Raw genomic sequence first — 14506 nt, forward strand, 5'->3', positions numbered from 1 at the left:
AAAAAACTACACGCCTAAACTTTGTGTAGAAAAACTGTGATCACAAGTGAGTAGAAAAGGGAATCTTTGTCTAATGCAGACGGGTGCTTTGCCTTTTCAGTCAGTGGATGTCTCTGTTGACTCAGATGTGCGCTGAAGCGAGCGCGTCAGGGTTGTTTTGTTTTTTTTGCTCCGCTAACTGGGAAATGACGTACACCTTGAAGTAGATGTGGAAACTGCAAACTCAGCGTCGGGAACGCCAAAGCTGTGACATTTTAACGCTGAAAATACATATAATATCAGCAAATACAAAACGGAGTTTAAACATCCGGAAATCATGCATCCGTTGAAATTTTATTACAAAAATCAGCGTTACAGTTCACCTGACTAACAGGTTAGATTTTACAGTTAACTGAGGCACAGACAAAAACCTCTGATGCGTTCTAATATTTACAAGCCTGCTAACCGATAATAGAAACAGGAAGTGTACGAGACTTGTCTCAGGCTCTTTCTTTTTTCACCTTTTTTCTTTTGTAGCGAGATACTGTTGGGATGACATTGTGCTATCAACAGTGATTAAAATCACGTTATGCAACAAAAAGTTTTTTGCTTAAAAAATTGAAATACATATACAAGGATGGACGTTTTCGACCTGTTTATAATACAGAACAATATATTCACATCATAGTCACTGAAAGACAAAAATGGCCCTCAAATTTTCAAAACTGTCACACTTAAGATTTGATTTCTTCACTGTGAGGTATCATTGTAATGACAGCAGGCATCACTTGGGTTGAAGTGAAATTAGTTTTGAAAACAACATCATTAAAACATGTTCAAAATCATTGCTGCCTGCAAGAAGATGTGAGTTTATCCGACTTTTAATACAAATGGCAATAAAGTCTGTCTCCGTCCGTTTCCCTTGAGCTATTTGCCTTGCAGTCCTCCATCCCACAGCAAGAACATAGTTAACACAGTGGACTTGTGTTCTTCACAATGCCTTAAAGTGTGATCATAGACGAACTTAACAAGCTATCTGATTGAAGTTCTTTACGGGATATCCATGTCTCCATTGGAGGCCTGGGAGAGGCGTTTCTCCCCTTCACACCCTGCACTCTTGTTAACGTTCTCCTTGCTCCACTGATCCTGCTCCTCAGACTGCTTTCTGAGACGTAGTCCAGGGTCCTGCTGTGTGGGGATTTGGAAAGTGGGGAGAGAGCTTCGCAAGGACGGTCTTTTCTCTATAAGCATAAAAAAAGAAGACATATACAAGTCATCTCACAATTAACACAAGAAATCGTGGATAAATTTGTAATCACGTAAAAGTCTGCATCATGGTGCATTTGAGATTAATACACTGAAACGGATTAGAAACTTTTTCTCTGGTGGCTTAATGCTTGCTCAATGATCCAGGTAAGGAAATCTCTCTGGTGGCAAATAAATAAATAAATAAATAAAAAATACATTAAAAAAAGGAAAGTTCAGTTAGTAAGTTTGCAAAAAGTGGTTGAAACAAACTTTGAATCTTTTTAACCCAGTTGGCTGGGAGAGAGGCTTAAAGAAAGTTGCAGTGCAGTCCATGAAATTACAGACCAAACCACAAAAAGTAAAGGGAATTCAAGTCACTTCATGGTCAACAAAAGAAATTATGGGCTGTATGGGCAAATATGTAGTCCCATTAAAGTCTGCATGATGCTACATTTGATATGAGTGTGTTGCAATAGAGAAGAAAAGCCCCGGTGGCAAAAAGGGAGAAACACACACACACACACACACGCACAAAAATGTCAGTAAATTAACAAAAAGTGGATTGAAACAAAATGTGCTTTGTTTCCTACTCTTATTTCCCCCATAAATTGGGAGAGAGGCTTCAGGAAAGTTGCAATGTAGTCAATGAAAATGGTGCTTGCTTTGTACACTGTTAAATGCCAACAAAACCACAACATGGTGAAGTGACCTACATATCGAAGCAAAGCAACTGCCCAAAATTAACAGCAAAATTGCTGTTGTCAACAAAATTTTAGCCATTTTTTGGAGGGGGGGGTGGCTTTTTAAAGATTTAATCGCTAATTCAACAATGTTGACAATTTTTAAAAAAACAGAAATGGCTGTATCTATACTTGTCATAATATAGAACATAGTGTCTACATTGCAGATGTAAAGAAAAGAGAATAAATCTTATCATGCAGGTGGGACACATACCTCCTGGTCCAATTGGACGCATCAGTCTGTTCATCTGCACATTCCAGTGCTTGACATTGGTGCTGGCTTGGCGGAGTTTCCTCTGAGCAGCCTATGAGAGAACGAGAGCAATTCAGTAAAACCACTGTTGCTCTCAAACAATGCACTCTAAGCAAAACTGTTAACCTTAGTAGCAATTTAACCCTAATGACGGCACTAACGCCATTACTGCTACTACTGCTACAACCATTGATACTCCCACTAACTATCTTTATTTATTCATTTATCTCTATTAACAAAGTTTTAAAGAAAGGCTAAGAATTATCAGAGGATGAAAGGTAATGCAACAGTTAATGAATGAAGCACAGCACATTGGGCTTAAAAGTCCACTCATTCATTATGTGTTTGCCAACATAAAACTGAAGCCAAAATGACAGCTGATGTTGCGGGTTTATTAGGCCCACTCAGTAAATTAAAAACAAAACCAAACAAAACATATTTTCATCTACGGTGCTATGAAAATATTGTTTAGTTCTTAGTTAGGAGCAATGTTGTAAAAAATTAGTTACATCTACAAAGACAATACAGGATTTACTGATTGAATTTCTAGCAGGTTGTTCAGAAGTTCCTTCCACACAAATACACAGGTTTTTACCTGCATGGAGAGAAGAATGTGTCATTTCTTTCAAGCTTTTTGGAGATGAAAATTGCACTTTTGGGGTTTAGTTTTTAGAGTTTTTCTGTTGAAAAACTGTCTCTGTCTGTTGTTGTTTGTCTGTTGTCTGTTGTCTATGCTCAGGCTGAAACAAAACTGTGTGATCAATTAATTAAGCTTTGACTAACTACAGTCCTGACAATAGGAGCCAGCAAAGAAACACATAAATTGAATGCTACTGTCCAGAAGTGCTGCTATCAATTATCACCAGGGAAGAACTTATCACAGAAAGTCATTTGTATGAATATATTGCAGTCCATGTTGAGCAATGAAATGTGAATTGTTTTTGTCTTGTTTTTTTTTGCTCTTACCACCACATCCTGGTCAACTCTGTATCGGTTGGCACGGACCTCCTCCAACTGTCTCTGGGCCTCCTCCAAGGCCCGGGACTTGTTCTCCATCTCCTGCTTCAGCTCCTGCTTCTCCCGCTGGGTCTTCAGAATGTACTCCTCTTGCTCCTCCTGAAGGGCCATCAGGGCCTTCATTTTCTCCTCCTCCTCACCCAGTAACCTGGACACAAATGGAAACACGATTGGCATTTTTATTTTTTTTAATTATCAATCAATCAATCAGATTTTATTTGTATAGCACTTTTCATACAAATAAATGTAACACAAAGTGCTTCACACAATAAAACAATGAAATCAATAAATCTCCCCCCTCACAATAAATAAGTAAATAAAAGTACAGGCAAATTTTAGAAAAGTACAAACAAGTTTCAAACTGAGTAAGTAAAATAAACAAAAGTACCATAAACACTGATTAATTAAAAGTAACAACAGAACAGAATATATAAAAATAGCAAAATATAAAAACACACACACACACACACACACACACACACACACACACACACACACACACACACACACACACACACACACACACTATGAATTTAGCTGTAGGCTGTTTTAAAAAGTAAGGTTTTTAACCTGTTTTTAAATGTGTCCAGTGTGGGGGCCTCTCTCTGACAGTGTAAATTACTTCCATCATTTAATTTAAAACATAATTTTTGTTTATAATGACGGTACAACATGGCCAGGTAGTCAAATCAAAATAAAACTTTTGAAAATGGTGGTTGAGCTTAGATCCACTTGAGCTTTATTTTACTTGCAAACACCGACACATGCATAAACATCCTGACGACAGATCTGAACGATTGCAGCTCATGACAGGTTCCTCTGTAAAACAGCTATACTTCCTCAGGAACCAAATGCAACATGACCTTCTTTTATCACCAAACGATCAGCTTTAAATCACATTAGAGCACATCACCTTATCTGCTATGTGCAGAAAGAAACTATCAATTACAAGCTTCTCATTTCAACATTTTCCTTTCTGATCTTATGGTTAAACCGTGAGCATGTATGCAAGTGCGTGTTAGTGGAGAGGCGTGGTTGAAATATAGCTGCACTTTTGGTTATCAGCTATCAATTCTATTTTACTTTTTTGTTTAAAAAAAATCAGATGTAAATGCATCTAAAAGATGGTGGGTATTGGAGTGTAAACCAGCTTGACAGGTGGTTTGAGATACACTGTGGCTTCAAGTTCTCTGAGTGTAAGTAATACTGTTTCTCCCAGCGACATACATTTTCCTGAATCATGTTCCGAAACAAAAACAGATTAAAAAAAAAACATACGCTTTTTTCAGGAGGAAGACTTTTCTTATCATGTGGGAAAGGGCTTGAATTTCCATCCAGCACCAGAGATTAATTCTGATAACAGGTGCACTCTGGAAACAAGTCGCATAAAATGCCTACAAATTCTCACCCAGCCTGAGCATAGCGAAAGGCCTCCTCATCCAGCCTGGCCTTGATCTCCTGCTGTAGTGCCTCCTCCAGGCGCTTCTGCATCTCTTCCAGCTCCTGAATCCTCCTCCTCTGCCTCTCTGTCTCCTCCTCCTTCAGAGCCATTTCTGCCTGCATACTGGCCCGCGCCTTGAGAAACAAAACATGATGTAGCACAATATCAGTTAGCCCACCTCAAATCTGCAGGATATGACTGTCATTCTCACCACTCTGACAGAGCCACTAAGTAGTGGCATTGCCTTCTCAGTAAGGTATTCTGTTTCCTAGTTTTGCCGTTTACCATTCCCTACTCTTCTGTCAGCCACTTCGCTTACAACCTCTCACCTCCTCCTCTCCTTTCCTGTCAATGTTCACATAGCTTTGTACATTCATAATGCTATTTATATATATTTTTTTAAATCTATGAGAATATGTGAGAATCAAGTGTCCTATTTTGAACCAAAACTGTCCCACGCAGTTTGTGGTTTCTTTATTGAGGAGACCGTTTTGGAGTACATAAGGGCTAGTTCTCTTATCCAAAGGCAACTCACAGTGATCATATCGGGAGCGAAGAGCGCTACTCATTCACTTCGCTCAACCACATTTTCCCCAACTGGTGACATTTTGTTCACAAACCCACTCGTCTAACCTGAACACCACAAAATCTTCTATGTCCTCCCTCATCCTCCAGCTACCTCACCATTTGCCTTCCCAAAAAGACTTCAACCCCCCCCGTTTCCCCTCACCTCACCTCCTCAGCTTCACGAAGCTGGACCTCCAGGGCCTGCCTCCTCTGCTCATGTTGCTGGCGCCTCTTCTCCTGCTCCAGGAGGGTCTGAGTCTGCTTCTGCGCCTCCTTCAGGAGCTCCAGCTCCGCCATCTTTCGCTCCCGTTCTTCCTGCAGGGCTCGTAGCCTCTGCAGCTCTTCTTCTTTGGCCTGACTCCTCTTTTCCCGCTGCTCTCGCTGCTCCCGTCTCTTCAGCTTCAAGTTCTTGTGGAGGGACGACTTTCCCTCCAAATGCAGCCTGATGGCTGTTTGTATAGCTAGTGTTGAGAAAGAGGGTTTATGATGATTGGTGGTGTAATGTGACCTGACATAAATGATTTGACTTCTAAGATCGTCCGTTGTGAACAAATGAAATCTGTAAAATGAGCAACATCAGTTGAAATTTATAAATTTGTGAGCGATTGCGGAAGATTAAGGGACCCCCCCTCCCAACCTGTGGTCCATTCTTTTCTTTGCTTGGTGTCGGAGGCACTCATTTCATAGGTCTTTGAGAGGGTTTTTAGACAGAACATGCACCTCTTCCCATCTCGGTCTGGTAGCACCTGAGGAAGAAAAGGCAAACTCATTTGAAAGATCAAGATTTTTTTGCACAGTAACACACAAACTGACTTTACTCACATCATTATTAACTGAACAAAAAAAAAAGATTTATTGTATTTATCTAAACAGTAGTGCAAAAAAAACTTCTTGGCTAGTATGTTTACATGATACAATATAGCAAAAATAATTGTTTCTTTTGGCCAAAAGAAACAAATCATTAAAACATTGACACCATGTCACAAGTAAGCAACGCAGCCCAATAGTGTTGACCCAATGCAGCCTGACTTCACTTTGAACATGATTCCATTCACGTGAGCTTGGTGGGAATTTTTATAAGGAAATGTGATTGGGAATGTAAAAGCTTGGTAACCTTTGTTGTGTTATTGTCCAAGTTCAAGTATGAGCAACACATTTCAGCCAAGATGGCACTGTCTGTGTAGCCAACTTAACATGAAGTTGACCTTTAATTTAGTTTATGCTATATTGTGCTATTATATATATTCAATTCAATTCAATTCAATTCAATTTAATTCAATTCAAAACTTTATTGCAGACTCAGGGTCCATAACAGACAAAGACAAATAGGTAAAAGACAAATCCTAGACAATACACAGAGTAAACACAATAAAATAACATAAAATAAACAAGTCAGTGTCTTAACAAGAAGGCAACTATACCAGTGGTCCCACTGCCGGGATTGGTAGCGTATGGCACTGAATCTTATATTAGTTAAACCCTTATACATGTTTCACAATGTAAAAGAATGTCTTTTTATATACAAACACACGTAGAAAACTAGTTATTTAATTTGCTCTGTACCCAACTTTTGAAGCATACAATCTTTGAAATGGCGGTAAGAGCAGCTGCAGGGGTTGTCCTTTTTTGTGTGCCTGCTAACCTTGTAATTTGACCTGAATTTATAAAAGGCTCTTAAGCTGCCTACCTCCACACAGCAGTTTCCGTCTAGAACTATGTTGCCTTGACAGTCTTTGCGGTCTTCCCCGGTATAGTAGGCCAGGTTGCTTGGTCTTAGGGTGAACCACCGTTCTTTCCAGTTCCTCCTCAGCTGGCCCTTCTTCCACAGATATCCCTGGGTGCAAAACCCCACCACACATAATATTACTGACACTAAACACGGATCCATAGGAATCAGATCACAGACTATTAGTGGCAGAGAGGATTTTGTAAAGGCCCCTACCTCTTTGAGGACATCACCAACTATTTCCCTGTAAATTTCCTCAATAGCCATGCTGATAATGCCTCGATCTGTTCCTCTGGTTAACTTCCCTGAATTCATCATCTCCAAGAATGCCCAAACTGTGAAGCCATTCTGCTGCACAGCATCTTGGGAGATGAAGTCGTCTAATTCAACACAGTTAAACTCAATACTCATAGCCATGCATATCTTTTTCAGTAGATACTCCACCTGAAGAGAGATGGGGGTGGGGGGTGGGGAAACTGTTGGTTACATTCAATTTTTCAAGCATTTAGCAGAGGAATCATCTCCATAATTTGTCATTGCTGCATCACCTGCCTACATAAACGCCAAGACAACATCAGATTCCAGTTCTGTAAGTATAGCATACATGGTACTTTCCCTTTAAAGTTAGTGCTTAATATGGCAGCCTCTGCTAGCTGCAGTGAAGAAGAAGAAGGGGAAAAAAAACAACACAACAGGAAACCAGAACGCATGCTGCAAGTGAAAAACCGACCTGTACTGCTGTATACATAAAACACGGTGCTCCATAGTGGCAGAAAAGACTTCAGCCTATATTTGTATGGTAAATAATCATCATCAGGTTACACACTAGGGATAATGTGCTCCAATCTGTATCAAATCAAATTAGTAAAATACATAGTCTAACACTGTGCCCTGAAAAACTCCTTACAGTATGAGTTTACGTACAGCAATTTAATGATTACGGCCATACAAGCTAGTATGTGCAACCAGTATCAGGCAGTATTTGCCTCAAAACATGTCTTGGATAATCCAACAAGTAATCACCCATTCTTTAGATATCTGTAATATGATGTTTTGTTGTTAAATGTCATGGATTACAGTCACTGCATTACAGATTATTGTCGTATTTTCATCACTTTGAATGAATTGAAGATGAACGCACCTCATCTGGGACCATGACCAAAGGGTATTTGTCCTCAGACAGAAAGTTGAAGAGACACCAAAGTCGAAAAGCATCTTTCTCTGGCAGTATGTTGCTGCTGTTCTTGTCTGGATGGTAATTTTTCTTTGCTGTTAGAGTCCAACAGAGCTCATCCACGTTCTCCTTCTTAAAACAGCCCTCTTCAACCTTGAGACACGAGTCATGATTTAGCACCGTGTTAGACATTGCCTACTTCATAGATGTTGTACTCGATAATGCCACATTACATCCTAAGTGTTTCATATGAACCTACCAATTCAAATTTCTCATACATGGAAACTTGTTCAGCTAATAAAGCAGATTCTGATTCTGATATTTGACACTTAAAGAAACAAAAACAACAAATAGAAATAATTGCACGGTAATACTTTTTGAATTTGAATGTAAGAGAGTGCATAGATAGGATTAGTGTTCATCACCTTGTCCAGGATATATTTTGTGAGGTAAGGCATGTAGCCCTGGCTTGACACGGGTCCATCGTCATCATCCCTAAAGTGTTCCTCTAAAGCAACTGGGTCATGTGGAATACACAGAACTGTGCAAAGATTGTGGGACAGTACCTGGAAAACACAACCAAGCCATGCAAATTCAGAGATAGAGAATATAGGGGAAAAAAATCTGAGAAAAAAAAACTGATGCACTTGTGCAGAGCTAAAAGGACTGTTTAAAGGACAGACCTCCAGTACCTAATCCAGGTTGTTACCCGGGCTAAACCAGTTTGGTTTTCTACAGACAACATGTAAATTGAGAAATAGACCTAACCCACTTATTTAAGGAACTGAAACATAAAGACTGACTTGCTGTGGTATCATAATTTTCAATGAAAGAAGACTTTATGGTTAAAGCCAACAAGCTATGTTTCTCTCAGAGAAACTGTCCACCATTTTAAGGTGCAGTGTTTCAAGGATGAAATGAGGTTTGAAAGTGGTTCCAAACAGAACAATATCATCATAGTTCTGCACAGCCTAACAACCAACTAAGTAATTAAGGATTGCTATAGTCAAACAAGGTAAGCTTAAGAGTTCACAACAGTTAGTCTTTTACACCGAGAACTTGCACCTAACTGATGCATTTTATCAGACAAGCCTCCATGTTTTGAAACTTAGCCACATCCTGTCCCTGTCTCCTCTGATATAGCTTCAAGGTGATTGCGCTATAGCACTTGGAGGAGTGTGTTAGAATGTGCTTTCCGGGCCATCTTGCACTCCACAGCCTGCCTGCATGAGATGGATAAGCCTAGTCATGAGGTTCTGTTGTCAAACGGGGGGCAGATTGCTAGAGCGTGGAGGTGGCTGGACTGGATCTGACCCAGACAAAACACAAGTGACATAATGATGAAATCAACAAAACACAGCGGTTCCTTTGAAAACCAGTGGTAAGGACGAGAGCGAGATATTCAATCAGCAACATGTTTCTTCTTACGTAGGTCTTCATTTCCAACTTAGAAAGCAAATATAATAATTTTAAACACAGCAAACAAACATTACATGTTCGAAAAGGAGCAGGCGGAAGTTTCTGCTTATAATATCCTGCCCCCTCTCTGATGCTCAATCTATACAATCTGATTAATAAACTTTTCTTTTACACATCAGAGTATGCCTTACTCAATGACTTAACTTGTCAACGAGTCAAAAAAACAAAAAACAAAACAATAGTAATGATGGAAATTAAAAATGGAATAAAAAAAGAAAAATAGTGGAAATATAAAATTAATTTGTGTGTTTGTGCGTGTGTGTGTGTTTGTAAAAAAACCTAGACAATAAAAGCAACAATAATGGTGTCCCGTTAAACAAAGAAAGGTGACAGCAGGCTCTCTGTGTTAACAATATCCTTTTGATTTATATGACCTCATATGCTGAACATACTGTGTTCAGCAGGCAGAGCTCGGGTCGAGTCCAGTGTCAGAGTGCCCCTTGCACTACAACTTGTTAAACCATGGCCCAAGCTAGGCAGAACTCAAGCAATGAGGGCTCCCATTCATATACAGACAGAGAACAGACTGTTATTCTCTTGCTGGACACAGCTACATATTGTTTGTCATTTTCCATTATCAAGGGAATTTTATACAACATAGAAAGTAAAATCAGCAAATTCCTTGTTAAAGAGCATAAAGGATATGCAGCATAAAATTAGTGATTCACTCAGAAAAAATATATATATACATATGTGTGTGTGTGTGTGTATATATATAGTATATATTTGTGTGTGTGTATATATATATATATATCTTTATAGCTCAAAGTTGTTAAATGGCAGAACAAACTTGTTTCGTGCTCAATGCACTCATCAGCTGCCATATATATATATATATATATATATATATATATATATATATATATATATATATATATATATATATATATATATATATATATATATATATATATAAGTTATCTGACTCCGAGCAGGACCGCGTGTTGCAACAGAGATCGAAAGCAAGGTCACACAACTGGTTAGGTTGGAGAACCCACCCAAATTGGCCCGAAAACTTAATCAAAACTCCTGCGGTCAGAAGATCCTTCACTCACCTTAAGCTGAGACTTGGACACTTTTCCACTCTTCTCTAGATCCAAAGCTGTGAAGCCATACCAAATGGACTTCAGCAGTTCTGCGCGAAGGTCCATGTCTGCGGCAGGATTCATTTCTGGTGTTCTCTCAGTTTTTTTTTTTTTCGTCTACCCTTTGGTTTTGATACGTCGCCTTTTAAGAGCTGCCACCCACACCCGACGTGTTACTACGACCAGTGGTACCCTGAGCTTTCACCAGTTTAGTCTCTGCGCCATCTGCTGGTGCAGCAGAGGGATTTCAGCGCCAGAGTTGTATGAGAACATTGCAGGAATTCATTTCAACCAAACACTACATCAGACTTGTGCGGTTACCTGACTAGACTAGAGCACCTGTTGGGTGTTTTGAAAGACTTACATATAAGAGGGTGTATTGTTTGGTTAGAAGGCTTTCACTGTAAGCTTATAGCTAGGGTTGCAGTAGTGCAATCTAATTTATCCATTTTATTATTGTTATTGTTATTGGTAGTAGTAGTAGTAGTAGTAGTAGTAGTAGTAGTACTTCATGTCTCTGAAACATTAGAATCTGAAATATGCTTTCTTTCGTGTAGAAAAAAAAAGCCTAAATAATTATTACAAGGTAGTGAAATTTTGTGTTTTACTACAATGGTTAGTTTACTACATTTACAGTCATGGCGTTTAGGTGGACTTGCAGTGTTCTGGTGTCGGACTTGCAGTGTTCTGGTGTCAGGCTTGACACGAGTTGGAGTCGCCAACTTAGTTTTTGGCCTTGACTTGGAATCGATAAGCTTCAGTCGGTCCCCCAAAAGACTTGGTCTGGAATTGGTCTTCTCTTGGGTGGTTTTCATTATATCCATGACACATGGTTGCCTGCTGCGGATCAAAGGGGGCGGTCAGAGGAAGGACTCTGGCAACATCTTTTACACAATGCAGATTCTACAAAATCATTTGCAAGAGTAATTTTGTCAAATCCGGGGTTCCACCCATATTAGATTGGGTCATTAGCTATTCTCCATCAGCCTCCTTGAGGCAAATTTGTAATTTGTGATATTGGGCTATACAAATAACATTGACTTGATTTGACTTGACATAGTCTCTAAATGTTAATGAATAAAAACAGAACCATGTCAACATGTCTTGCTTAAGAACATTTGTGGATAATGGGTTCAGGGCAGCTGTCAATCCAACTCATCCTGAGTAATTATCCCCCTAAAAGGGTCTACTGGCTCTCATCCAATGACCTCTTTCTTCACATAATTTTCATTGAAACAGAAAGTCTCCTTTTCTCTGAAAGATAAAACTGAAAGGTTGGGAAATTCCACCAGATGTTTTGTTATCTATTCTTCGTTTTAGAACTTCATTGCTGCTCATAGTCGCTATTCTGACACATACAGGCTTTTTCATTTACATGTGTATGTGTACAACATAGACGTCCATTGTCTGAGCTCCCCTATGTTGCAAGACCGAAGCCTATTTTAATACTGAAAAGCGTAAAAAAAAACTGCCCAGTAAATTTTTCTCATTTAAAAAAAAGAAGAGCCAAAATACTGCCAGACAAACATGATAAAGCACTGTGTGTATGCAAATGAGACATAATATAGATGAGATGGTTAGGGAGGTCAGCCAAATCTCGTCATATCATCACGTGTGGACAACTTTCGCGTCGTTGCCATAGGAATGTTTACGAAAAACCGTAGCTCATTGGTCGAAAATAAATATCGACCGAAGCATGGCGGTAATTGGTTAATATCATTTCCCACAACCAATCAAGAAGCGCGCTTTTTCAAACTGCTGTGAGGCCAGGAAGTCGGTAGACCACTGTGGTGGGAAAAAAACGAAACAAGGGGAACAGAAGCTGTTTAAACTGTTGGGACATTTACTAAATCAGACAACAAGAAAAAAAAACAAAAACGTTGTGGACGTGCAGAAGGAGCTTGCGTACACGCTTTGTATTTTTAAAGTAAGTACTTTTGTAAAACATTGCTTTTTATAACGACAGCATGTTCATAATCGTGCCATTTCAGCGTTAACAATGTTTACAATGTTTTAGCGTAACAGCGTTAACCTTCAGCTAAAACATTGTTAACATTCACTATTAAGTGTTTGTTAATGCTGGCTGCCCCCCACACGCCAATACTGTGCTGTTCTGACTAGTTGCAGTCGACAATATACCGTTTCAATTTTCAGTGTTTTGAGACCTGTCCGGCTGTATTAGCGTACGGCAGCATGTAACTGTCCTCTCTTGCTTGCTGTAGTTCTTTGATAGCTTTGGATTGCGAGTCATGGCAATGTTAGTAGCTTTGTAAGTTAAAAAGAAAATGAGGGTGTCTTTTGCCGGTATAAAATGCCATTGTTTTTTTTGGTTTTTTTTTTTGTGATGAGGGGTGCATGTACCCAACTATACTTGCATATTTAAAGCCTATCTGCGGAAAAGTCATGTTTCTTGATATTTAAATGTATTGCATGATACCTCGTCTTCCTAGCTTCAGACCTTCAAATCCCATCTAAAAACGTACCTTTTCAAACTGGCATATTCAGTCTGATACACGCTTCATTGAGTTTTGTGCAGATGATGATATTATACTTATCTGTTGTATTAACTTTTTATTGTCTACCCCGCTGTTTTGATTTTATGCTGTCTGATACAGTGCTGCTTGTATTTTACTGTGTTCTGTAAGGTGTCCTTGGGTGCTCTGAAAGGCGCCCACAAGTAAAATGTATTATTATTATTATTATTATCATTATTATTATGTCGATAGGGATTAAGACACCCAGCTAGATGGTATGCTAAAGTCAAGTCAAGCTAAAAGGGTTCCTTTTGCAAGTAGACTGCTTTGGTTTTTTTTTTCTAGAGTGGCGCATGCATGTACCATAATTTGGCTTCACTTATGTCTTGTTCATCGCTATCAAGGGATTAATGTTCTGTTTTTCAGATGTTCTAATATTTATTTTTGCTCTCTTTATTGTTGCAAGCTTTTCCTCTGTCCAGAAGTTCTTGCTTATATCTTGGCACTATGGACTCCTCACCGGTCCTGCGTCACCATAGCAAGAAAAAAATTGACAGTGACCACAATAGGTAAGATGATTGGGTTGGGGAACAATTAATTTTTGTACAAGCTTTAACTGATTCTCTTAACTATCAACTCACTCTCCCGACACAGGATGAAGAATGAACATAAAAAAATACCTGCAGACCCCAAGCATTCTAAATACCTGTCTGTGCCTCATCTCTCGAAACGAAATATTGAAAACCATGACCCAGGATGCTTACAAAATAGCCAAAAGCCTCCTGTAAAACCAAGTAGGCTTCCTGTGCTCGCAAAATCCCTGCAATTTAAGACTTCCATGGATTTTGTGCAGTCCCACAAGAAGTGGGAGGAGAAACTCCAGGCTGTGAGTATTCATCTCCCTTCCTGCTGATGTCAATGAATTTATTTCTCTTTAATTGCTTCATTGTTGTTATTTCCTTCACAATTTGTCAATTGTTTTGTAGGGTAAAGCAAAGAAGAAGAAACCATGTACCAGACCTGAGCCTTTCAATTTATCTCAACCTAGGAGTGCAAGAACAGCATCTAGAAATCAAAAGCCTTCAACATCTGCTTCATCAAAGATTGGTGCTCAAACTACGCAACATGAAAAGATTTTACACTCTGTCAACCCCAAAATTAAGACCATAAACACAAAACTGTCCAGTGCTGTTACAAACTCCAATCATTCAGAGCTGGCCATAGATCTTCCAGTTCAACTCTCTACTGCCCAGTACTTGGTAACAAGAAAAGGCAGTCTGCCCGTCATATCACAGAGCAATGAGGATTTAACCCAAATAACCG

The 14506-nt window shown here is 39.2% G+C and overlaps 1 protein-coding gene across 1 annotated transcript; it reads right to left on the minus strand.

The window, feature by feature from the left end:
* Positions 1–321: 321 nt before the first annotated feature.
* LOC130107401 (differentially expressed in FDCP 6 homolog) lies at positions 322–10851 on the minus strand. The gene is made up of 11 exons (XM_056273996.1): positions 10680–10851; positions 8571–8711; positions 8113–8298; positions 7188–7415; positions 6933–7079; positions 5883–5991; positions 5414–5706; positions 4646–4812; positions 3187–3385; positions 2182–2272; positions 322–1220 (listed from the first exon to the last, which is right to left on the minus strand). Exons 1-11 carry the CDS (start codon positions 10791–10793, stop codon positions 1030–1032), a joined length of 1866 nt encoding a protein of 621 aa, XP_056129971.1. The 5' UTR covers positions 10794–10851; the 3' UTR covers positions 322–1029.
* Positions 10852–14506: the final 3655 nt, after the last annotated feature.

The sequence above is a fragment of the Lampris incognitus genome, chromosome 2 (genome assembly GCF_029633865.1).
Source record: "Lampris incognitus isolate fLamInc1 chromosome 2, fLamInc1.hap2, whole genome shotgun sequence".
Taxonomy (NCBI): Eukaryota; Metazoa; Chordata; class Actinopteri; order Lampriformes; family Lampridae; genus Lampris; species Lampris incognitus.